The sequence below is a fragment of the Entelurus aequoreus genome, linkage group LG18, assembly GCF_033978785.1.
Source record: "Entelurus aequoreus isolate RoL-2023_Sb linkage group LG18, RoL_Eaeq_v1.1, whole genome shotgun sequence".
NCBI classification, from domain to species: domain Eukaryota; kingdom Metazoa; phylum Chordata; class Actinopteri; order Syngnathiformes; family Syngnathidae; genus Entelurus; species Entelurus aequoreus.
The window spans coordinates 16,104,131-16,130,869 of record NC_084748.1 but is presented as its reverse complement, the minus strand read 5'-3'; the positions used below and the strand labels follow the sequence as shown (position 1 = coordinate 16,130,869).

The window sequence follows — 26,739 nt, the reverse complement described above, 5'->3', positions numbered from 1 at the left end:
ACTTTTAGATGCAGCCAAATAACCCTTTGTGTGCAAACAATTTATCTGTGTACAAACGCTTAATTAATTTATTTTGTATCACTTCTGCAGCCATTTTTTGCCGCAAGGTGCAGCATTTTTGGAAAGGCGGAGCCCTCCACGTCACTTGCTGCGCAGTACTGTACACTACTAGTCACTTCTCAGCACTTCAGTGTGCGCCTTCTCTGTGTTTTTCTGTCTTCTGACAAGTTTTGTCCATTTTGCCAACTCAATATGCGTTCCAAAAAGACAATAGACCATTGTGGAAAGGAGGAGAGAATTGCTGTGGAGTTTTAAAAAAAGACTATTTGCGAGGAGTACATTAATGGCGCTCGCAAGTATGGAAGAATCGACTTCATACCACAACATGTTTAAATTGTGACGAGACCAGACTTTTCTGGAAAAAGATGCCAAAGGAAAAGAGCTGCCTCTTGTTCAGCGGCGCCTTTTCCAACAGCACATACAGCTTCTCGCCCTGCCCCCTCTGTTCTCCCCCTTCTGTCTGCTTCTTTCTCATCCGATCCTCCTGTGCCGTATGTTAATGTAAGTGGTCTTGACTTTTTTAAATGTTTATTATTGTAGCAGTATGGTCGTTAAAGGTAAGAATTTTTGTGATTTCTGATCGCTTGCGAGGGCACTGATGGGATTTCTCTGTGTGTGCATGTGTTGGCAGAGCAGCACATACAGGACAGCACTGTGTCGTTGTTTTGGCTTGTTATTATATGGAAATTGATCCATCATTATGTTTGTTTGATATACAGTACTGCAGGGGTGTCAAAGTCAAGGCCCGCGGGCCACATCCGGCCCGCAAGTTAATTATCTATGGACCCCGGGATATTTGATTATTATTAGAACCGGCCCGCAGGCCACAGCCGCCTGCTGTTGTTTCGCACGCACCAATACTCCATCAGTCCCAGGGACCCCATCAAGTCATAAAAATGGGGTCCCACAGTATGTTTTTGGGGTCCCACTTTTTTGTAAGCGTTTTGAAAACAAATGATAAATGTGTGCATTATCCTGTTATATCTCACATTCTATATTGTGTTTTGGAAAAAGGTTGTCATAAACGTTACTTAATTCAATAAAAAAACTATACAAAAAGAAAACAAATTTTTATGCATATGTAAATTTATTCAGTTATCATTCATTCACTTTCTTCTTTCTTTCATGGATCTAAACTTTACCGCTGCCGGCATTTTTTTCTATATTTTTATTGTAATATTTTGAGAAAGTGTTTGTTCTATTTTTGGCCAAAGTAAGACAAAGAAAACAATCTGAAGTTGTCTCTATTTTTTAGTTTTAATGCCATGATTATAATAGTCGGGCCCACGTGTGCACAAATTTCCCTCCATGTGGTCCTTGAGCTAAAATGAGTTTGACACCCCTGCAGTACTGTATAGCACTTTATATTGTGTTCAAAGTGTACAAACCTTCACTACGTTGCGGCATGTGCAGCCCTTTGAGACACTCGTGATATAGGGCTATATAAGTAAACATTGATTGATTGATGGATTGACTAAAATATGGACTTTTGTTGAGACTGGAACCCATTTTTTATATTTATATTGTTTAAGGAGAAATGAGCTTCACTATTCGAACTTTGATTCACAAATCCTGTTTAAGAACCGTTTAAGTTTGTAAATCGAGGTTCCACTGGTATTGTTGTATGTAGCAGCCCCATGTATTGTCTGCCACTCTACAGGACCCCCCCCCCAGAAAAGGGCAGAAAAAAAGAGGCAGGCTTCGCTACACATCGTAAAACAAAATGTGGAACTCTGTCACTGTTTGTCACTTATTCAAAAAAACGTACTCAGAAATTGAGCTAACTCACCTCTGCCTTCTGTGCCACGTTGACTCTGCCCCCGTTCATGTCGCCGCGGTGTCCATTCACTGCAGCCACACGGTTGTCCTCGTAGCCAATTGGTAACACTGGGTAGATGTCCCCAAACTTAGTGGGCATGGGAGGCACTTCGTCGTCATCGCTGACGCTGGCAGACCAGCGGGAAATTGAAATATGGAAGCGCGTTCACAAATCATACCCAACCGTGAGCCTTTAGGGTGTCTGGGCGTACTTACAAGGTGTTGTTTTCCCCGGCGGGCAGGAGGAGTCTGGGATGCTGCTGGATGGTGATGGGAGAGCTGGAGTTGGAGCCCGATGCCGAGCTGCCCGAGGAGAGGCTGGGCGGGTGCACCTCGGCCATGTAGTCCTGGGAGGGTTCCCCTTGCAGAGGCAGCTTGATGTGAAGGTCCTCAGAGATGGGCGAGTCCATGATGCCGCACGTAAGGATGTGGGAGAGGCTGCAGTCGTCGCAAGTGCACCTGCAGAAACGTTACGTCGTTGTTATCCCTGCCGGAGGCGTTCATGTCCAGATGAGGAAATAAAAACTCACCTTCTCCGATAATTACAGTTGGGACAGTCGGGAATGCTCAGGCGTGACGACAGCATCCTCATGGTGTCTGTGAAGTTGTCTCCACACGCCAGCTTCTTATTGTTGGGTAACTATGAAGACAAAACAATATGACACCATTCAGTCCTCCATGTTGGGTGCACTTTGGTGTATGCGCGTCCTACCTGCTCTTCTCTGTATCGCCGCTGCTTGAACAACTCCCAGTCTTCTTTTAGCATTCGCTGCTTCGTCTTTAAAGTCTATGTGAGAGAGACCGGCAGTTCAATAAACGCACTTACAGCTCAATCGGTCATAAACATTCATTGGAAAGCTTACGTTTTTGCCGACTAATGACTTATGCGACTCCGTTCTTTGGTTGGTGAAACTCTGACCTTCCACTTTGAAGAGTAACTTCAGAACAAAGACAATATATCTCAGCCAAGGTATTAATAATATATAGATACACACATACAGTAGGGCTGGACAATTATAGCAAAAATAATAATCACAATTATTTTGATTGATATTGAAACCCAGATTAATAGTACGACTGTTCATTCATTTAAAAACATGAGTATTTATTATACCACCAAAACTCAACTTTGAATATAATTTAAAAGAATAACCGGATAGAAATTAGTAGGACAAAAACAACAAGAAAAAAAGTTACAATAAATTAAAATAGCAATATAAAACAAATATATATATTTTTTTCAATTCTGTTAAACTTGTTACACGCCTTTTACACTTATTCACAGAATGTGCGCTTCTTGTGTCACAAAAACAATTTTATAAAATATCTGTAATTAAATGTACAAATCCTCACATGTATTGCTGCAATACACCTTTGGACAATTTTGACCAGTATTTTAAGACAAAGCATAGTCATTTTGTAAATGTACATACCAATAAGTACTTTAAGTAAAATGTTCTTGTGTAAGGTACTTTTTTTAAAAACATTTATTTTATTAGCGCAGCCCTACTGGATTTTGCGCATAGCGCTTTTATTTTAAAGGGGTGCTGAGTTTAGAGACGACATGAGGCTGTTAAAAAAAAAAGAAAAAAAGAGCCTCTCAAGTTTGCGACTGCGGGTTTGTACATTGCTCTTACATTGACGCAGGTAACATGTGTTGTGGGTGTATGAATTGATCTCTCAGCTTTAGCTTCGTAGTTTAGTCGATGTTTCAAGAGGCCGTTTTGACACTTTTCAGGGCAGGGGAAATGAGTGTTTTAGGGATGAATGAGCGATCGCAGGTTAGTATTATTTTCCCAAACAAATGTTCCTTCTCCTCAAAATGACAGCATTTAACTCACATTTATGTACATTTCTGTGTTTAACAGCAGTTTCCATTTAATTGGCCAATTCATGATTTTGTTCACAGTTACGTTAACGCAGAAATCATATGCCTTACTTTTCTTGTTGAGTTTAGTGATGAATTAATAGGCAGACTAGCGTTGTGTCAAAAAGTAGCAACCATTTCCACCCATACACTCACTCATCCGTTTCAACTCAGGAATTGCAATGCACGGCACATTTATCCATTTTTTCGAGTACAATATTTTCATGATCATGGTAAGCCAGATCAAAATTAGATTAATTGTCCAGCCCTACTTTTTGGTTGAACACCGAACCTGTTCGTCGACATAGTCATCGATCCTCTTCTCGCAGTCCTGCCATTGGGCGGCCACAGACGCCATTTCCTGCTGCAGGTGCTGGTAGCTCACCAACAAGGTCCCGTACATGTCTTCGTTGTACGAGTCGTGGGAGGTGGAGCCATGTCTGAAAAATCACATTAAAAAATGTTAGTCCAGTTTAAATCAACAAGTCCTGACCCACCATGACTAAAAAGCAATGTTGAGATCAAATTCAAAAGAGGTTCCTTTTTTTGGAAAAATTGGCCTGTTTGTCAACATGACAGTCTCTCGCAAATTCAACCAATCTCCACCAATCATACGTGGCCTTGCAACTTTGCCTAAAGCCTTTCCCCGCACATTTTGGCCAATCTGCATCATTTTCACCAATTGAATTTGTCTCAGTCATTTGATTCAATTTGTCAACGTCATCTGTCAAATCATAATTATTGTGGAGAAAAAACAAGAATACTAATGTGTATACATAAACTCTTTATTGCCCAAATGGCACAATGGTTGTTCTTCCGCGTCACTCAGACCTACTTTCAGTTCCTGTCTACTACGCAAAGTCTTTAGAGTGACGTAGTATATAAACATTAGGCAACACACTGGCATCCTCACATCCTAGTTTACATGTATTCATATATCAATTTAACCTACATTATTCTGACTAAGACAATCAAGAAAATATTTTCATTTGCAATGCCAATCGGGCCAAAAGGCAGCATTTACATGACAGAGGTATTGACGTGTGATGATAATTTAATTTCTCATTGTCTGCCATTTACCAACACTATCTAGTGCTATAAATAACTCTGAACAGTTTACAAATGCTCTTAACCTTCCTCTTGGCCAGGACTACCTCGAAAAAGAAACTGTATTTTTGTTTTTTAAATGTCAATCGAGCTTTCTTGGTTAAATAAAGGTTAAATTATAAACAAGCGGGGAACATAAATTAATGTTTACGGTGGACAAACACGTTTCAAGAGTAAAAAATACACAGAGCGACGATATAGCAGACAGCGGTCAATAACGGAGGGCTTTTGTGGTATTTCTTTGAATAAATACAACTAATTAGTACTAGTATTAGTTTTAAATAATTAAAACACTACTGTAATTTGCCATGTAGTATCTACTTTTAAGTCTTAGTGGTATAATACAAGTAAAATATCAATACATATTTGTGTTACGCAACACTAAAACCTGGTTACAGTGACTAAGGCTTCAAAATAAAAGCATTATTAGAATGGATTCTACCACAGTAACTAAAAAAATGCATCTTTTTAATTTTTTTCTTAAATTTTAGATTGTTAGCAACCAGACAAAAGATTTGAGCATGTACCAAAGCTTTCTTATTACCTCTGCTGACAGTTCACAACACAACTCAAAAAGTCACAGGCAAAAAAAAAAAAAAAGTTTCATGACATTTTCAGAAAATGCCTGAAATGGAAGAAAGGACCACTGATTTGATTTGAAGGGTGATCCGGACCACTTTATATTCACGTTACCAGGTTCCATTTCTCTGGGTGTGTATGCGAGCTTCCACGCCTTCACCCACAGAGACAAAAAGAGTGGATGACTGACAACAGTGTTCACGCCGTTTATTCTATTCCACTTTAAAAATCTCAAAGTTACGTGCGGATTTCGATTAAACTTTCAGGAAATGTCAGAAATGGGCTACGGAACAAGTGATTCGATTTTGAGGGTGATCCGTATCACCGTCTGGATTCAGGACGTTTTAACAGGATTATTTACTATTGGGAGATAGGGGCCGGCGGAGGTCTGTGCTGTGCTTTTTCAGTTGCTCAAAAAGGTTTATGTCCTCTTGTTGCCATACTTTTCAGTTTCTTCTGATCAGACAAGACTTATGTATAATAGATAGAATATTTTACCTAGACATATTTTAACTGTCGTCTGCAGTCTTCCTCGATGGGTCTTCAAACATGTCAAATTCTATTACGACGAAATCTTGTTTAACTAGGGTGTCCAATGTTTGGCGTGGGGGCCATTTGAGGCTCGCAGCTCATTTTTAACTGCCCGCAACACTTTTAAATACAATATTACCCCCCCCAAAATTTTTATTTAAATAAAAAAAATTATTCAAATTAAAAAGCAGAATAAAAAGCAAACGGGTGTATTGTAACGAAAAAATGTAGCAGTATTGACACTAATAACACAACGCTGCCATGTAGGCTTTTTTTTTTTTTTCTTTAAACGGTCATTGTTTAAAAAAATTATAAAAACGTATTGATTGATGGATCTGAGATTTAAGCGTTGAAAGTAAAAATAATATATATTTGATATTTGACCTATTTTCAACACTTATGAGTGGGGGCCTTTTTGGATTCCCAAAACCTTTAGACTGTCATTGCTCAAAAAATAAAAATGATTTAAAATCAATGTTATGTATTATTTACCTATTTAGAGTTCCAATTACGTCACATAAATATTCCGCTTTGAATATTTTTTAGGGACGGGAAATATTGCATATTTTGTGTTTTTCCTATTAAAAACAGAGGGTTTTGGAAAAAAGGGCATAAAACGTAAAAAATAAATAAAATATGCCATAACACTTAAATAACTAAAACTTGTATGGGTCCCCGGGACCTTTAACAATCAACAAAACTGTTAGATGAGAGTATAAAATATTATTTGAAAACAATAAAAAAATATGCAAAAATGGAGAAAAATCATATCAGCCATGGTCCTTATGTTTCTTGTCAAAGTCACACATAAATGTACAAGCAATGGCTAGTTCGACTTAAATTATGTGACAGACTTTTATGGCAAAAACCTACTTCAGCTTTGCAACCAGTGCAGGCAAGCAGCTGTGCAGGATTGGTTCCGAGAAGACCAGATTCTCGAAAAGGTGCTTGTTGTGCAGCTCCCACGTCACATGGAATTTCTGGAGGTGCTCATTCTCCTGAGGGAAGAAACAGGATTGAGACAAATTGCCATCTTTCATTCAAATGGAGTGGGGAGCAGTGCATATACTGTAAATAATCACTGACCAGGGTGAGCAGGAAGCCGCTGATGGTGTGTGCAGCCTGGCAGAGGGCGCTGTACTCCTCCAAGAGGAGGGAGATGAACTGGTGGGCCTGAGGAGGACCAGGGGAAGCAGGCGGCAGCGCGGCGGGTCCCGGCGTCTTGGAGCCCGCCGTGAGGTGCTTGAGGAGCCGTACCCTCATCTCCAGCACGTACTCGCGGGCCTGCTGCTCTAGACGCTGGTACAGTTGGTAGGGGTCCTTCTCACAGAGTCTAAATGCAAATTTAGAGTTTTAGTACAATATAAAAGAAAATATGAGCTTCTTGTATAGGTTTATGCTCATCATTTTCCCCCAAGATTCATATCAATGGAATGAATGATTACAGTTGCAGACAAGTCAAGTACTTCAAGCATCCATGGGACAAAAGAAAGAAACAGTCCCAAATTGTATTAGGCTCTGTTACTGTTTAATGGTGTCAGAGGGACCCCTTGTGGACAAACACAGTAAGACAAGTATGAGTCTACCTGTCTACCAGCTCCTTCATGCTCTCCTTGTCCCTCTCCAGGGGCTGGTCGTGGTCATCTGCCAGCGGCGTTCCAGCCTGGCGGTAGATGCAGCGGACCAGGTAGCGGACCTCCGACCAGTGGTTCTGCAGCTGCTGAGACTCCCGTTCTGACTCGGCCGAGATCTCTCTGCCGATTCGAATGAAATGCGGTTCGGACAAATTCGGAGTAGAATTTTAGACAAGTCACTCTGAACGTACCGCCTCTCGTTGCACGCTTCGCAGCCGCATGCCGTGTCAATGGCGATCGGCGCGGCGAGGTCGGGCACGGGGAGCATGGGCAGGGTGGGTGCGCCGGTGGTTAGTCTGTCGCCCGTGGCTGCATCCTGGCCCAGGCTTCCGTTACCCACGGGCATGTGTAAAAGGAAGTCCTGGCTCTGCGAGGGTAAACAAAATCACTCCGTTTTTAATATTTTTCTCATTTAATGGATGGTAAATGGAACACAAACACCTTAATAATGACTTGGGGTGCATTACTGGCAATGGTCATGAATCAACAAGTAATGCACAACAAAGCAGCAACAGATCCAATGTAATAGTGGTAAGAAGCGAAGTGCTCAGTCGGCAATATTAACACGAGTAAACAACAGTACTGCAAGTGAAACGCGGATACTTTTACACATACCACAGCGTAGACATTTTTTTTTCCAAATTAAAAAAAAATAATTTCTGAAGCCATCCCTATGTAACTAGAAGAAGCTTTTCTAACCTGTCTTGAAAAAGTTTGCGAGAATAGATTCTGAATTGAATAGTCATCCAAGGAATCAGAATTGGATCGAATCGTTAGGTGCCCGAAGATTCACACCACTCGTAACGATACTAAGTATTATGAGATCAGTTCGATACCACAGCGGTTAGGTCGATATTTTTACTATCAAAAGTATTGTCGTTTTTGTTATACATACAGTCGTGATCAAAAGTTTACATACACTTGTAAAGAACATAATGTCATGGCTGTCTTCAGTTTCCAATCATTTCTACAACTCTTATTTTTTTGTTATAGAGGGATTGGAGCACATACTTGTTGGTCACAAAAAACATTCATGAAGTTTGGTTCTTTTATTAATTTATTATGGGTCTACTGAAAATGTGACCAAATCTGCTGGGTCAAAAGTATACATACAGCAATGTTAATATTTGGTTACATGTCCCTTGGCAAGTTTCACTGCAATAAGGCTCTTTTGGTAGCCAGCCAGCTCTGGTTGAATTTTTGACCACTCCTCTTGACAAAATATGGTGTTGGTAGTATTATGCTCTGGGCCTGTTTTGCTGCCAATGAAACTGGTGCTTTAAATGGGACAATGAAAAAGGAGGATTACCTCCAAATTCTTCAGGACAACCTAAAATCATCAGCCCGGGGGTTGGGTCTTGGGCGCAGTTGGGTGTTCCAACAGGACAATGACCCCAAACACATGTCAAAAGTGGTAAAGGAATGGCTAAATCAGGCTAGAATTAAGGTTTTAGAATGGCCTTCCCAAAGTCCTGACTTAAACGTGTGGACAATGCTGAAGAAACAAGTCCATGTCAGAAAACCAATACATTTAGCTGAACTGCACCAATTTTGTCAAGAGGAGTGGTCAAAAATTCAACCAGAAGCTTGCCAGAAGCTTGTGGATGGCTACCAAAAGTGCCTTATTGCAGTGAAACTTGCCAAGGGACATGTAACCAAATATTAATCAGAATCAGAATAGTTTTTATTGCCATTGTTTGAGAACGGGTTCACAAACTAGGAATTTTTCTTGGAACAATCGTGCAACATAAAACACATATAACACATATTTGGTAATAAAAAGAGCATTGCTGTATGTATACTTTTGACCCAGCAGATTTAGTCACATTCTCAGTAGACCCATAATAAATTCATAAAAGAACCAAACTTCATGAATGTTTTTTTGTGACCAACAAGTATGTGCTCCAATCACTCTATCACAAAAAAATAAGAGTTGTAGAAAGTATTGGAAACTCAAGACAGCCATGAAATTATGTTCTTTACAAGTGTATGTAAACTTTTGATCGCGACTGTATATATATTATATTTTGTTTACAAACTCAGGAAATAAGTCCATGGGTATGGCTTTAAAGGCTAAAACCAAAGGACTTAAAACACAGCCAATGGTAGGAAATCATTTAAATAACTGATATTGTTACACCGCCATTCTGTTATTTTGTCTGAATATTACTGTGATCAAAAATGTAATTATTCAATCATCTTGAAAATCTTAAAGTATCAATATCAGCATTGATATCAACAATACCGCTCCAGGAACAACTTTGTTTCGGATCGATATCCAAATTTGTAGCATCGCCCAAACAAATATAAAGCAGCCAAACAATAGGCGAATAAGTGTTTGTCCCATTTTAACAGAAGAGTAGCTAGAACCTGACATGTTATAGCAAAAAGTAAGCCTGGCGATATATTGATTTTATCGGATAAACCAAGTTTTTGTTGCAGACGATTTGAAAAATAAAAAAATTATGTTTTTTTTCCTATTGCTCCGGCATATTTTTCGCCCCCAGGAGCTTGCGTAGCTTCCGTCCTTCCGTTTGCTTTCTGAGCGTAGATTCACACACTTGGCAAATCGAGGCTACTGCTAACAGCAATGTGAGACAGAGTTCCAAAGAAAGTCGTCACTGGGTTTGATTTGCGGCGACAGGCGTGGAAGAAGTGACTACACGCCGCAAAGTTTGTTTAAAAAAAAGACAGCAGCACAACAAACTTATTCCAGCGTCTGAAAACGAAACATGGAGCTGGGGGGTGAAGGGGGGGGGGGATGCAACTCTTCACGAGGCACACGAGACCGCAACAACAACCAACTACCGCTAAAAAGCAGCTTACTGAGGTGGTATTTACACAAAGTACCATGTTTGATGAGAAAGAAGCCCAATGCAGAGCGATCACTAAAGCGGGCGCTCGGCACATTGCCAAGATGTGGTGCACGTATGGAAAAGCCTGCTTTTATCCACTTACTAAAACTATAGAGTCCTCTCAATGTTTTACTTTACTATTGAGAGAATGAAAGGATTTTAAGTGCGCCTTATAGTCTGAAAAATACGGTACTATTTATTGATTATTAGTTTATTTGCATGCAATATGCAATGCTACATTTTTATTTACTGAACTATCTTATGCAAGACAAAAGTTTTAAGTTTGCACTTTTTTCTTCTCAATGTTGGAGATTAATATTCATTTGCATGAAATGTACGATGCTAAATTTATTTTTGTTTACAAAAGTATTTTATTCAAGACAGAAGTATTGCCTCCCAGATTGCCTTCCTTAATTCAGTTATTTAAAAAATATTGTATAAAAAGAACAATTTATATTTGGTCTAAAAAGAACATTATACAAATTTTAATTTTGCTAAGAGAGGGAGATGCGGTGTAATTTCAAACATCTAGTTTTTGATCAAATAAAAGCAAAACTTTTTGAATGATCTCTGATCACTTGTATTACCGTAATTTCCGGACTATAAGCCGCTACTTTTCCCCCTCGTTCTGGTCCCTGCGGCTTATACAAGGGTGCGGCTTATTTACGGCCTGTTCTTCTCCGACACCGACGAAGAGGATTTCGGTGGTTTTAGTACGCAGGAGGAAGACGATGACACAATGATTAAAGACTGACTTTTCATATACCGGTAGGCTGGTTATTTTGATAACGTACAGGCGAGCACTTTGTATTACTTTGCACCGTTGTATTATTTGTACTCTGCACGAATGCTGTTCGCCATGTCAAAGATGTGAAAGTTTGATTGAATGATTGAAAGATTTGTTGTTAATAAATGGGACGCTTTGCGTTCCCAAACAGTCATCTCTGTCCCGACAATCCCCTCCGTGGTAGCAGGAACCTTTATATACTACGGTAATTACACATCAAAACCCTGCGGCTTATAGTCGGGTGCGGCTTATATATGGAGCAATCTGTATTTTCCCCTAAATTTAGCTGGTGCGGCTTATAGTCAGGTGCGGCTTATAGTCCGGAAATTACGGTAACTAAAAATTAAATCGTAAATCAAATTTTTTTGCAAAATAACGGGAGATTTTATTTTTAGGCTGTATGTTTTGTTAGGCCTTAGTAGCCTGTTTTGAAATATTTATATTACCAAATATTGTGATATATACACTACCGTTCAAAGGTTTGGGGTCACCCAAACAATTTTGTGTTTGAGCCTTCATTTCTAAGAACAAGAATAGACTGTCGAGTTTCAGATGAAAGTTCTCTTTTTCTGGCCATTTTGAGTGTTTAATTGACCCCACAAATGTGATGCTCTAGAAACTCAATCTGCTCAAAGGAAGGTCAGTTTTGTAGCTTCTGTAACGAGCTAAACTGTTTTCAGATGTGTGAACATGATTGCACAAGGGTTTTCTAATCATCAATTAGCCTTCTGAGCCAATGAGCAAACACATTGTACCATTAGAACACTGGAGTTGCTGGAAATTGGAAGTTGCTGGAGTTGGAGTTGCTGGAAATGGGCCTCTATACACCTATGTAGATATTGCACCAAAAACCAGACATTTGCAGTTATAATAGTCATTTACCACATTAGCAATGTATAGAGTGTATTTCTTTAAAGTTAAGACTAGTTTAAAGTTATCTTCATTGAAAAGTACAGTGCTTTTCCTCCAAAAATAAGGACATTTCAATGTGACCCCAAACTTTTGAACGGTAGTGTATATCGTTATAGCAGGAAGCTGCACTATATATTGCAATATATCGCCCACCCATGAATACTTCCAATACAGCTGCGACCATCTTTTGGAGTTCAAAATAAACTACATTTTCAGTCGTCTGCCTACAGCCACAGGTGGCACTGTTTAAAGATCACTGTGTTGTTTTGCTCTTTTAAACCACACCCTATAGGAGACCTTCGGAGTATTTATGTCAACCGCAGATGTGAATTTTACTGCTTCATAGTAGAAATAAATAGACCCGGTGTCACTGTGGAGCAAATCGGTTTATACAATATTTTTAATAAAAAAAATTATGGCATTTTTCATTTGTTTTAATATCAGTATAGAGCGTTTAAATTGGTAGCCACTAGGCAATACAACCAACATCACATCTTAAAAGAATAGACACATTATGTTCCACTAAAAAAAAACCTGAATCACAAGATTTGGTGCTGCTATTATTAGTTCTGAGGACCCTCACTGTGGCTACACGGCATCAGCTATAGAACATAAAGAGGCTCTTTATGTGACCAGGTCGTCATAGCGTATGCGTCACAAGCCAGAGCCGTTATCAGCAGGCAACCTCTGACATGTCTTTCAAATGGCTGGACAACATTCTCACTTCAGCAGCACACATGGATTTGACACGAGGCCGGTTTAGCCTCGAGGACGCACTCGCAGAAGCGAGCCACGCTTGGGGCCCACTTGACACTTAACGTCACGTATGTTTGGCTAGTGTGAGCACTTCGACCCGTGCTCGGGCACGGCACACTGCGGGCCCGACTTCATTGCTCATTACAATCGGTGCGATCGCTCCTCATCAATAATACCCATCTGTTTAACAAATGCAGTAAAACAGTGTTGTATTATAAAGTGATGGCGGGTGAATGGACCAACGTCCGAATGTATGAAGGGTTTTCCCTTATATTGCCAACATACCTATGGCGTGGTGAACATGACATCATCAAATAGTTTGCATAATTTACAATGATGCATATATTTACTTTAAAAAGGCTAAAAAAATGTATACATTTAAAAACAATTTAGAGCTCTTATTAGAGACGTCCGATAATATAAATGCTTTAAAATGTACCGTATTTTCCGCACCATAAGCCGCACCTAAAAAACAAAAATGTTCTCAAAAGCTGACAGTGCGGCTAATAACCCGGTGCGCCTTATATATGGATTAATATTAATATTTATTTTCATAAAGTTTAGGTCTCGCAACTACGGTAAACAGCCGCCATCTTTTTTCCCCGTAGAAGAGGAAGCGCTTCTTCTTCTACGGTAAGCAACCGCCCCCATAGAAGAGGAAGCGCTTCTTCTTCTACTGTAAGCAACCGCCAAGGTGAGCACCCGCCCCCGTAGAAGAAGAAGCGCGCGGATATTACGGTTCATTTCATTTGTGTGTTTCTGTAAAGACCACAAAATGTCTCCTAGTAAGAGACACGCGTACAAGGTTCCACTGACTTTTGATATTCATGTGAACCGCACTGTGGATACAACGGGAACACTACGGTGAATATTCGCACCACAGGGAATGAGAAGTCGTCCTTCACCGTGGTTCTAGCTTGCCATGCTAACGGCCAGAAACTTCCACCCACGGTGATATTCAAAAGGAAGACCTTGCCAAAAGAGAACTTTCCAGCCGGCGTCATCATAAAAGCTAACTCGAAGGGATGGATGGATGAAGAAAAAATGAGCGAAGAGACCGGGTGACTTTTTTCACGCAGCTCCGTCCCTGTTGATCTATGACTGCATGCGCGTCCACATCACAGATGGTGTCAAAAAACAAGTGAAGCACACCAAAGAAGAATAATTCGAGGGATTTGTGGATGAGTAATAACTTCAGAAAGTGAGCTTTAAATGTTTATTTTGTGTGTTGTGTGACACTAACGTATGAGCAACGTTGAGTTATTGATGTTGCTATTGCTCTGCACTATTTTGAGTGTTACTATTTTTGTGATTGCACATTTGCACATTACATTTTGGGAGTGAACAGAGTTGTTAGAACGCTGGTTTGTAATATATTATTAAAGTTTGACTGACCTATCTGACTGTTTTTTTGACATTCCCTTTAGCGTAGCGTAGGTGCGGCTAATAACACGGGGCGGCTAATAGGTAAACAAAGTTTTGAAATATGCCATTCATTGAAGGTGCGGCTTACAACACGGGGCGGCTTATGGTGCGGAAAATACGGTAATATCGGAAATTATCTGTATCGTTTTTTTTATTATCGGTATCGGTTTATATATATACACATATATATATATTTTTTTTTTTATTAAATTAACATAAAAACACAAGATACACTTACAATTAGTGCACCAACCCAAAAAAGCCTCCCTCCCCCATTTACACTCATTCACACAAAAGGGTTGTTTCTTTCTGTTATTAATTATCTGGTTCCTACATTATATATCAATATATATCAATACAGTCTGCAAGCGATACAGTCCGTAAGCACACATGATTGTGTGTGCTGCTGGTCCAATAATAGTACTAACCTTTAACAGTTAATTATACTCATTTTCATTAATTACTAGTTTCTATGTAACTGTTTTTATGTTGTTTTACTTTCTTTTTTATTCAAGAAAATGTTTTTAATTTATTTATCTTATTTTGTTTTATAATTTTTTTAAAAAAAGGACCTTATCTTCACCATACCTGGTTGTCCAAATTAGGCATAATAATGTGTTAATTCCACGACTGTATATATCGGTATCGGTTGATATCGGTATCGGTAATTAAAGAGTTGTACAATATCGGAATATCGGATATCGGCAAAAAGCCATTATCGGACATCCCTAGTTCTTATTAATTAGTATTACCCTATATTTTTTGCACCATTTATTAATTGTTGCTCCATGTACGCGACGTAACAGCGAGAGCTGCAGCGAGCCCGACGTCAGAATTCCTTCCCGTTATCCATAGAGGTGCACTCCCTCTCCTTAAAAGAGCGCCACTGTTCTCTTAATATTTGCACATTACACATTTTGTGGATCACTGTCCGTGGGTATATCTTGGATACATTGAAGTACGTCCACATCGCAGACATGCCCCCACTCTAGACAATCCTGTGTGTATTGCTTACGTCATCACAACATCCGGTTTCACAGCGCTGTAAACCATGGCTTGCAATCGTACCAAAATAAGGTGCTCACAAAAGCCAACGTACACGGGTGTTAAGTGCACATTAGGACTGGCCTAGTGAGAGTAAACCCTAAAACAGTGGTCCCCAACCACCGCCGGTCCGGGGACCGGTACCGGTCCGTGGCACATTTGCTACCTGGCCGCACAGAAACAATAATTAATTGATAGACTTCCGCATTTTTCTCCGACTTAACTTTCGCCTGTCCCACTAAACACACCAATAAGCTTATTAATAGATGTATATCACAACTCCTTTATTATAGTACATGGGACATATGGAACATTAATGGACATATAAAATGTTAATGTGTCAGATGGTAGCCAAAGGCTAATTTTTAGTCCTCTTTTTTTGCTGTTTTTATCTGCCGGTCCGTGACAATAATGCATAAATTAAACCGGTCCCTGATGGGAAAAAGGTTGGGGATCCCTGCCCTAAAAGACTATGTAAACTGCATCTGTATTTACAGTTTCGACAAGATGAAAAGATCCATCGTAATATCCCCAACACAAAGTTCTTGGGTTAAAAAAGTTTTATGATCTACAATGTTTTGCCAGTCAAATGATTACTTTAAAAATAAAGACAAGCTGAGTCGTGTTTCTTGTTTATATTCATCGTCATTCAGCTGGAACACTTTGTGGTAGAGCCTTATAAGCTTTGAAAGGTGTTTCTACCTTCTTTACATGAAAGCAGCAAAAGCGGTGGAATGTATAAGCAACCAGAGCCCTGCCATCAGGTGACTCACCCCCAGCGACTGCTCCAGCGCAGGGTGTCGGTCCTCCTTCTCCACGGTGCGTCTGCAGTCGGAGCACACCCACAGGGGCAGCTGGAGGGCGCTCGGCGTCTGGCCGCCTTCCGACACGCCGTTCTGGTCGGGGCCGCCCGCCTCCGACGGACGGAGGGCGTCTTTGCTGCGCTCGCATCGGCACAGGAGGCAGCGGTCGCCGGCGGTGTACGGAGCCCGCTGGTTCAAGCCGAACGTGAACGGAGTCTACGGGGAGGGGGTGGATTCCAGGAGATGGCAGAGCGAACAAGAGTGGACGTGTGTGTTAGCAAACACATTCATTTGGAAATTGAAGCAGCGGTAAAAGAGGGAGAAGACCAAGAAGTAAGCAAAGTATAGCATGTTTACCGTCGTAAACACAGACACATTGATAATGCATCACAGTGTGACTTCAAACACAACCTGTACGGTTAAGACATGCTTTATGGTGACGGTTTAACCCTGGAACAGACCAATTGTCACCTTATTCCCAAAGAAGGAGCAGCAGCGTCAACAAGCAGTGTTAGAAGAATATATACAGTATATTAGGCATGGGCGATACGGCTTAAAATCTATATGAAAATATTCATCACAATATATTATTTGGCATATAAATGATAACAGAACCATTTCAAAATGGGTTACAAAGTCTCCTAATTTGGCTACTGATGTATGCTGCAACATATTGCGTCATTTACAGTTTTGTTTTCACAAAACTATCATTATTCTAATTGCTAATTTTACTGTTAATAACTGGTGACGTGTTTCCATCTACACGTCTGTCAAAATGTAATAAGCGCTTATTCTTCTGTTTGGATACTTTACATTAGTTTTGTGTGATTCAACAAATGTCGGTATTGAACCAATACCAAGGAGTTAAAGGGGCAGTATTGATGATTCCAATGCAAATACAGTGTATGGCGGTTGGCAATATCAAGCAAATATCTAAACTATTTCCTACTATTGCCTCTGACCTAAATCATTAGGTTTTTGCCCTTAACTTCCTGTGATCAAAAACTTATTTCCTGAGTTTGTAAACAATAACAAAAACGATAAGATGTTTTGATAATAAAAAATATGAGATCTAAACAGTAATAGAGCTGTACTTTGTATTGATCTGCCCACCTCTGTTTACATTCAAGAGCTCCAGCTTAGCGGTTAGTGTATCCTCCTACATTGTGTGGTGTTGCATGTTTAGCTATACTTCTTCCCCCAGGGATGATACTTGTAAGAAACAAAGTTTATTTGCCGCCACAGAGGCGAAGATTGCCGATTTAGAAGTGGCTTTGCACTGTGGAGAGATGTTAGCCTCTAGCGAGAACGCTACATTGCGTCGTTCGTTCACTGGTCGCTGTCAACCATGTTTAGCTATACTTCTTCCCCCAGGGATGATACTTGTAAGAAACAAAGTTTATTTGCCGCCACAGAGGCGAGGATTGCCGATATAGAAGTGGCTTTGCACTGTGGAGAGATGTTAGCCTCTAGCGAGAACGCTACATTGCGTCGTTCGTTCACTGGTCGCTGTCAAATTTGCGAGACACAGCTCGAATGTATCATCAACATACATTACCACGATATTATTAAAATCTCTACCGTTGGCCAAATTTATACTATTCATATCACGCAACCTTACAGTATATTTACTCTTAAGTCACAAATGAACACTGGTTGACTTCTTTTTACAATTTTGTGACAGTAAAGAATGTTAAAATGTGCCAAAACATTGCCTGTGCGTTGAGTCAAGGCACTACAGGGGAAAGTAGGCGCCTGCATCCTTCGGATTTAAAGCTTCGATAGCCCTGACACAGCCAGTGTTGCTATTGAGACCCCATAAAGTGTGCTGCTATAAACAAAACACACATACACTACACAACATTTGATTAAGTGCCAACATTTTTCTAAAATATTGCGGCAATGACCACGCAACTTGATCCTGTTATAGCAATCATACACAAATACAACATTCTATGAAGGAACAATTTAAAGTAGAACTGCACTTTTATAATTTTGCATATCATTTACAATCCCTATGGTAGGCATGAACACATAGGTGGTAAAATACGGCAATTGCGAGGCGGCTAACAATGCAGCTGATGGGAGTGCACTATTCCGCCCATAAAGCCTTCTTAAAAAAACATACAAAATTCACCAACTATACTCCATTTACAGATCGTGACCTGAATATCAACCAAGTATGAGCGATGTTGTTATTTTAAGAGCTAATGTAGACAAACTTACTTTTAGTAGTGCTCTGATCACAGAGAGCTAACTAGCTTTAGCTGCTATATTGACATATTGAGCCGGTGAGTTTCTGCATCACCCCTGAGCTGGTAAAAGTGAATTTTAGATTATAAAACATAAAACAACTCCCCTGGATAGTAGAAGGTTGTGGACATAATCCAAGAAATTGGTCAACTGTGACATTCAATTTATACCCAGATTTTTTATTTCTGTGTGGATTATGATTAAATCCTCACCGAAACAGGAAGATATAAACATCCCATCAAGCAACCCAGTGAGAGCAGTCATTGTACAGTAAGTGATTGTTTTTTTTATGTTCCTAGTATGTATTTCTTGTTTAGCACTTAGCAATCGTGCTACTTGCTGGGTCAGTTTATCGCTCAGTTTCTAAAACTTGTAGATCATCCTCTTTATATTCAGGCTCAAAAATACAAGTTTTTGGATCAACATTTGTCCCAAAGTAGTATTTGTTGTCCCTCATTAAGTTTGTCATGATTAGTAGTTGTTGTTGAAGGGAACAACAAACGTTGTGATGCGTCTGTGAAATTAATACGTCACCGTACGCTTAAAATAAACAAAATATGTTATTATTACATGTTATTATGAATATAAATGTTACTACATTACATATATACTTACAGCATTTATATAAAAGAGGTTTTTGAGCGCTGTATAGGCGGAATAGAGTGACTCTAATTGGCTCCATTGTAAACTGACTTTTGCTAATGTTTATTCACGAGTTAGAATGCATTAAAAAAAAAAAAAAAAATGTGTATGTCTCACATATAGTTGTGAATGATAGGCAAAAGTCCAAAAGAAGTGCAGTTCCCCTTTAAGATGCAAGCTTGCTTTGCAGACTGACTAAACATACAAAACAAACGTACCTGAAGAACTCCAGAGAAGTCAGCGTTCACCGGTCCTTCTGTGAACTGCGGCGTGATGCTGTTTGCTTTAAGCTGCATGATAACAATAAATATAAAAGTTAAATAATATTCACACAGACAAGTATTTGCCAATTTAAGGTAGAAAGCATACAATTGCAGCTACTTTTTAAAGGGTGTATTAACTTAGACCATCTGTTTAATGTCTTGTTGTGTTACCCAAGACGACAGGGGCTTGCGGGCAGCAACGTTCAAACGCAGAAACAAGCAAACGCCAACATAGCCAGGCTACCAGGAGAGACGGACCTTAGGGACGTGTCTTTAAAAGACATGGGCGTGATGCTCAGAATAAAAGGCAGCTGAAGCAGGATTCAAAGGAAAAGGTACATTTGACTTTTTTTCAACACTTGGCTGTAATAGTATGCAAAATGAAGAGGGTTTGTGTGTGCATTTGCAATTAGCGGAATTGTTTTATTTTTTGCGCATCGCCACATTTCTGTGATTGCAGCATTTTGAATATGCCGTATTTCGCAGTTGCGTTTGGTTTTGGGAGCGTTTGGACGTTGCTGCACGTTGGCCCCTGTCAGCAAACTGCAGACTCTTCTTGGAGACTTTGGGAAAAACTGACGTGTAGCTGAGTTACGGCGCCTTGATCCTTGTATCGGTTTGAGTGTGTGCTGTGCAATTCTCTGCTGAAACACCAGGGGCAGTGTTTTCGGAGTCAACTCGGCAGGCAACAACAATGCTCGCTGACTAATGGTGCGTTTCAATTTACTATGTAAGCTGGGAATGACGTCACAGCTGAGCTATAGCACTCCAGTTACGAAGTCTGAAAACCACCACCTTCACAAAAGCAATTTTTCTGCTTGCCATATCTGAATATGCAACCTACAAACACGGTCGATGAAGAGGAAATAAGGTTGTAAAAAAACAAAATTACATATACCGAGTATTCAGACCCTTTGCTCAACACTTTTTTGATGCACCTTTGGCAGCAATTACAGCCTAAAGTATTTTTGAATACAAGCTTGGCATGCCTATCTTTGGGCAGTTTTGCCCATTCCTCTTTGCAGCACCTCTCAAGCTCCATCAAGCTGGATGGAAAGATTTGGTTTTCATGCAGGATGTCGCTGTACATTTCTGCATTCATCTTTCCCTCTATCCTGACTAGTCTCCCAGTTCCTGACGCTGAAAAACATCCCCACACCATGATGCTGCCACCACCATGCTTCACTGTAGCGATGGTATTGGCCTGGTGATGAGAGGTGCCTGGTTTCCTCCAAACATGACGCCTGGCATTAATCCTAAGAGTTCAATCTTTGTCTCATCAGACCATAGAATTTTGTTTCTTATGGTCTGAGAGTCTTTCAGGTGCATTTTGGCCACCATTTTACGTCTGGCTACTATGCCATACAGGCCTGATTGATGGATTGGTGGAGACATCCTGGATGAAAACCGACACTTCCCATCCAACCAGATGGAGCTTGAGAGGTGCTGCAAAGAGGAACGGGCGAAACTGCCCAAAGATAGGTGTTCCAAGCTTGTGGCATCGTATTCAAAATACATGAGGCTGTAATCGCTGCGGAGGGTGCATCAACAAAGTATTGAGCAAAGGCTGTGAATGTTTACGGAAATGTGTTTTATTTTCATTTTTAATAAATTTGCAAAAATAAAAAATTAACAACTTTTAACATTGTTATTATAGGGTATTCTGTGTAGAATGTTGAGGTCAAAAATGAATTAATTCCATTTTGGAATAAGGCTAAGTTGTGTAACAACTAAATGTGGAAAAAGTGAAGCTCTGTGAATACTTTCCGGATGCACGGTAATACTTTTTTAAAATTAATTAATACCGCGGTACTTTATTAGTACCGGTGTAACGTACAACCCTAGTTGCAACAGTCACTTTTATTGCAATGTTGATATGAAATCGGAGGAGAAGGTGGTATACGCGAAACAGGTTTACGCCCTCTGAACAAGTGCACAGGAAATGACCTATTAGGCTAAATAGATGACATCATTTAGGAACTTCTGACAACTTTTGGGACTACTTTCTTCACTAAAACGTTGGCGACAATGCTCACACACACCTAAAAAAAAAAAATCTAATTTTAAATTGTTCACATATACACAGCCACCTGTGTTCTAATGGTGGAGTTAAAAAACAAACAGGAGTTGGCACTCCTGTTAGTATTTGTTATCATTCCTATTGTTTACCTTTTGGGGATACAGCCTTTTGAAAGCAGGTGTAATCTTAAATGTTCCTTTACATTATGTATGGTAGATGCAGTCAGGGTGACATTTGTACCACTTTGTGGTTGTGGGGGTGATATGTTTTATGCATAAAAACCCAAAAGTAGCAATAATAAACATTGTCAGGTCAAACCTCAGTGAGAAGAGAGCCAAGGCCCACACAAGAGTGTAGCAGTTAGCATTATTAGCTAGCATTGGTGTTTATCTTTGGGATTGTAGTGGTAAGAAAACACTATTTTATTCTTCAATGTGTGGTTTTGTAGTGAACTAAAATTTTGGCGACAATGCTCACACACACCTAAAAAAAATCTAATTTTAAATTGTTCACATATACACAGCCACCTGTGTTCTAATGGAGTTAAAAAACAAACAGGAGTGAGCACTCCTGTTAGTATTTGTTATCATTCCTATTATTTACCTTTTGGGGCTACAGCCTTTTGAAAGCAGGTGTAATCTTAAATGTTAATTTCCATTATATTTAGTAGATGCAGACATGTGTATGACTTTGTGATTTGGAGGGTGATGTGTTTTATGCATTAAAAACGCAAAAGTAGCAATAATAAACATTGTCAGGTCAAACCTTAGTGAGAAGAGAGCCAAGGCCCATACAAGAGAGTAGCAGTTAGCATTGGTGTTTATCTTTGGGATTGTAGTGGTAAGAAAACCCAATTTTATTCTTAAATGTGTAGTTTTGTAGTAAACTAAAACATTGGCGACAATGCTCACACACACCTAAAAAAAATTATAATTTTAAATTGTTCACATATACCGTATTTTTCGGACTATAAGTCGCTCCGGAGTATAAGTCGCACCAGCCGAAAATGCATAATAAAGAAGGAAAAAAACATACAGAAGTCGCACTGGAGTATAAGTCGCATGTTTTGGGGACATTTTTTGATAAAATCCAACACCAAGAATAGACATTTGAAAGGCAATTTAAAATAAATAAAGAATAGTGAACAACAGGCTGAATAAGTGTATGTTATATGAGGCATAAATAACCAACTGTGAACGTGCCTGGTATGTTAACGTAACATATTATGGTAAGAGTCATTCAAATAACTATAAAATATAGAACATGCTATACGTTTACCAAACAATCTGTCACTCCTAATCGCTAAATCCCATTAAATCTTATACGTCTAGTCTCTTACGTGAATGAGCTAAATAATATAATTTGATATTTTACGGTAATGTGTTAATAATTTCACACATAAGTCGCTCCTGAGTATAAGTCGCACCCCCGGCCAAACTATGAAAAAAACTGCGACTTATAGTCCGAAAAATACGGTACACAGCCACCTGTGTTCTAATGGTGGAGTTACAAAACAAACAGGAGTTAGGACTCCTGTTACTATTTGTTATCATTCCTATTATTTACCTTTTGGGGATACAGCCTTTTGAAAGCAGGTGTAATCTTAAATGTTCCTTTACATTATGTATAGTGGATGCAGTCAGTGTGACATTTGTACCACTTTGTGGTTGTGAGGGTGATGTGTTTTATGCATAAAAACTCAAAAGAAGCAATAATGAACATTGTCAGGTCAAACCTTAGTGAGAAGAGAGCCAAGGCCCACACAAGAGAGTAGCAGTTAGCATTGGTGTTTATCTTTGGGATTGTAGTGGTAAGAAAACCCCATTTTATTCTTCAATGTGTAGTTTTGTAGAAAACTAAAACATTGGCGACAATGCTCACACACACCTAAAAAAAATTCTAATTTTAAATTGTTCACATATACGTATTTTTCGGACTATAAGTCGCTCCGGAGTATAAGTCGCACCAGCCAAGTTAGCACTCCTGTTACTATTTGTTATCATTCCTATTATTTACCTTTTGGGGATACAGCCTTTTGAAAGCAGGTGTAATCTTAAATGTTCCTTTACATTATGTATAGTAGATGCAGTGAGTGTGACATTTGTACCACTTTGTGGTTGTGAGGGTGATGTGTTTTATGCATTAAAAACGCAAAAGTAGCAATGATAAACATTGTCAGGTCAAACCTTAGTGAGAAGAGAGCCAAGGCCCATACAAGAGAGTAGCAGTTAGCATTGGTGTTTATCTTTGGGATTGTAGTGGTAAGAAAACCCCATTTTATTCTTCAATGTGTAGTTTTGTAGCAAACTAAAACATTGGCGACAATGCTCACACACACCTAAAAAAAAATTATAATTTTAAATTGTTCACATATACCGTATTTTTCGGACTGTAAGTTGCTCCGGAATATAAGTCGCACCAGCCGAAAATGCATAATAAAGAAGGAAAAAAATATATGGAAGTCGCACTGGAGTATAAGTCGCATTTTTTGGGGACATTTTTTTGATAAAATCCAACACCAAGAATAGACATTTGAAAGGCAATTTAAAATAAATAAAGAATAGTGAACAACAGGCTGAATAAGTGTACGTTATATGAGGCATAAATAACCAACTGAGAACGTGCCTGGTATGTTAACGTAACATATTATGGTAAGAGTCATTCAAATAACTATAACATATAGAACATGCTATACATTTACCAAACAATCTGTCACTCCTAATCGCTAAATCCCATGAAATCTTATACATCTAGTCTCTTACGTGAATGAGCTAAATAATATAATTTGATATTTTACGGTAATGTGTTAATAATTTCACACATAAGTCGCTCCTGAGTTTAAGTCGCACCCCCAAACTATGAAAAAAACTGCGACTTATAGTCCGAAAAATACGGTACACAGCCACCTGTGTTCTAATGGTGGAGTTAAAAAACAAACTAGGAGTTAGCACTCCTGTTACTATTTGTTATCATTCCTATTATTTACCTTTTGGGGATACAGCCTTTTGAAAGCAGGTGTAATCTTAAATGTTCCTTTACATTATGTATAGTAGATGCAGTGAGTGTGACATTTGTACCACTTTGTGGTTGTGAGGGTGATGTGTTTTATACATTAAAAATAATGCATAATAATTGTCAGGTCAAACCTTAGTGAGAAGAGAGCCAAGGCCCACACAAGAGAGTAACAGTTAGCATTGGTGTTTATCTTTGGGATTGTAGTGGTAAGAAAAGACTATTTTATTCTTCAATGTGTAGTTTTGTAGCAAAGTAAAACATTGGCGACAATGCTCACACACACCTAAAAAAAAAATCTAATTTTTAAATTGTTCACATATACACAGCCACCTGTGTTCTAATGGAGTTAAAAAACAAACAGGAGTGAGCACTCCTGTTAGTATTTGTTATCATTCCTATTATTTACTTTTTGGGGCTACAGCCTTTTGAAAGCAGGTGTAATCTTAAATGTTCATTTCCATTATGTATAGTAGATGCAGACATTTGTATGACTTTGTGATTTGGAGGGTGATGTGCTTTATGCATTAAAAACGCAAAAGTAGTAATAATAAACATTGTCAGGTCAAACCTTAGTGAGAAGAGAGCCAAGGCCCACACAAGAGTGTAGCAGTTAGCATTATTAGCTAGCATTGGTGTTTATCTTTGGGATTGTAGTGGTAAGAAAACACTATTTTATTCTTCAATGTGTAGTTTTGTAGCAAAGTCCCCACTAAGTACACTAAAGTGTATAACAGTGTGCTTTATGTTGTATAAGTAGATGTAGGCGCAGCTAAGAACTTAAGCTAACTGTGGCAAGGTAGTTTCGTCGGTCCCACTGTAATGTTTACGGTAGCGTTAAGCCCACAATTGGTACAGTTTGTTAGCAGACGAAGCGTAAGAAAATAAGCTTTAAAGGGAAGGTTTTGGTGGACATAAAAAATGCCCCAGAGACTAGTTAGCTAGCTGCCTTACTCCCATCAGTTTGGGGCCCACGGCAGATTGCTCGATAACGTCCCCCGCTTTGACATCCCCCCGGCTTACCTCTCCGTTAATGGAGCCCACGTTGACGATACCTCCGCCGGCAGGTGTTAGGAAGCCGGCAGGTGTCGGAGCTCCAACGCAGCCGAGGGCCGAGGGAAGGCCGGCCTTGCCGACGCCGTTGCTGCTATTGCAGACAGCACTGCAGCTACTGCCACCGCCCCGCTTGTTCTTCCTGCGTTTAGCCCCTCGTTTAGCATCGGTTGGACTCATTATGTTGTTGTTTTTTTATCCGAGACAACGTGCTGTCCAGGATCGGCAGAAGTGTGAGGGTTTCTCAAGTGGAATATTTGTGGTGTTCTTTTTTTTTTTAAATGCAAGGAGGCGATTTAAGGGGGGAGAAAAAAAAGACACCCAAGCAAAGTGCAGAAGCCGACTTGACTGAGCAATATGGCTGCCGGCTGTTGCTGCCTCCACTTGGCTTCCACTTGCGTTATGACGTCACCGTGCGTCCGGAACCGAGGCGGGTTCTGGGTAATGTAGTTCTTATCTGCGGGACCCGCCACAAACTTGAACGGGGCTGGGTATTTGTATTTTTATTTTTATTTTTTTTGGCGACAGAATAGCGCATGCGAATGTGTTCGTATTTGTAAAGTTGACCAAAAAAAACGTCGAAGTAGATAAATGGAGGACAAAAGTTGCGAGCGGCCAATTGTGACAGCAGGGGGAGAGCGCACGCAACAGATGATGTCAATCGGAAGGCCCTGGTGGTCGGTGGTGCTGGATCACTTTTTCCGGGTCGCAAACGCCAAAGTGTTGCAATTTTGCTGAGGAAGACAGTCGCTGTTTCCACAAATCCACTGCGGATTCTTTGCATTAAAACCAAGTAACTGCTGCCACACCCAAGAAGGACGTCTGCTTTGCCCGTTTTTACGACAATCGGCTAAAAAGTTAGCCACGGCCGCACACAGGTATTGTTAACTATTTTTATGTTTGTATTTATTTTGTTCCCTTTTTATAACAAATGCCTTTTTTTGGGTGAAGTTTTGACAAAACTCGCCTGCGACGCTGCAGCAGTTTAGCTTGCTAGCTTTAGCAGGCGGCTAGCTAAGCTACGCGTCAACGGCGGAAGTCAGGCGAGTGAACGACACACTTGACAACAAAACTGTTCGTAATACAAAAAACGTAACCCAGAGAAAACATGGTGACTCATACTATCGTGAATAAAGTTTGCCCGTTTCGTTGATAATAAAATATCAGACGTGAGTGCCAGCTACTTCCGGTGTGCGTTACATTGCAGTGTGTGATGATGACGTTCAGCAACCACAATGGAAAAGCGTTAATAACATGCTGTTGTGTACGCTTTTGCCACGTCACCTTAAACAATGTAAACAATCATTTGCACGTATTG

The 26,739-nt window shown here is 39.8% G+C and overlaps 2 protein-coding genes across 5 annotated transcripts in view; one reads left to right on the top strand and one right to left on the bottom strand.

Annotated features, from left to right (window-relative positions):
• fam193a (family with sequence similarity 193 member A) overlaps positions 1 to 25,855 on the bottom strand; it is a 46,456-nt gene extending 20,601 nt beyond the window's left edge. For both annotated transcript variants that reach the window (XM_062026614.1, XM_062026615.1), the window contains exons 1-13: positions 25,392 to 25,855; positions 19,292 to 19,363; positions 16,149 to 16,394; positions 7,788 to 7,963; positions 7,549 to 7,716; positions 7,049 to 7,295; positions 6,836 to 6,960; positions 4,038 to 4,185; positions 2,742 to 2,816; positions 2,591 to 2,665; positions 2,409 to 2,518; positions 2,095 to 2,337; positions 1,850 to 2,006 (exon numbers count right to left, since the gene is read on the bottom strand). In XM_062026614.1, coding sequence (XP_061882598.1) covers positions 1,850 to 2,006; positions 2,095 to 2,337; positions 2,409 to 2,518; positions 2,591 to 2,665; positions 2,742 to 2,816; positions 4,038 to 4,185; positions 6,836 to 6,960; positions 7,049 to 7,295; positions 7,549 to 7,716; positions 7,788 to 7,963; positions 16,149 to 16,394; positions 19,292 to 19,363; positions 25,392 to 25,601 — 2,052 coding nt within the window. In that variant the 5' untranslated portion in view covers positions 25,602 to 25,855. The remainder of the gene's footprint in view (positions 1 to 1,849; positions 2,007 to 2,094; positions 2,338 to 2,408; positions 2,519 to 2,590; positions 2,666 to 2,741; positions 2,817 to 4,037; positions 4,186 to 6,835; positions 6,961 to 7,048; positions 7,296 to 7,548; positions 7,717 to 7,787; positions 7,964 to 16,148; positions 16,395 to 19,291; positions 19,364 to 25,391) is intronic.
• Positions 25,856 to 26,032: 177 nt separating this feature from the next.
• Positions 26,033 to 26,739, top strand: part of arfip1 (ADP-ribosylation factor interacting protein 1 (arfaptin 1)) — a 32,762-nt gene continuing 32,055 nt past the window's right edge. For 2 of the 3 annotated variants that reach the window (XM_062026619.1, XM_062026616.1), the window contains exon 1: positions 26,033 to 26,299. The gene's annotated coding sequence lies outside the window, so the exon portion shown is untranslated. The remainder of the gene's footprint in view (positions 26,300 to 26,739) is intronic. The other variant, XM_062026618.1, reaches the window with a different exon arrangement.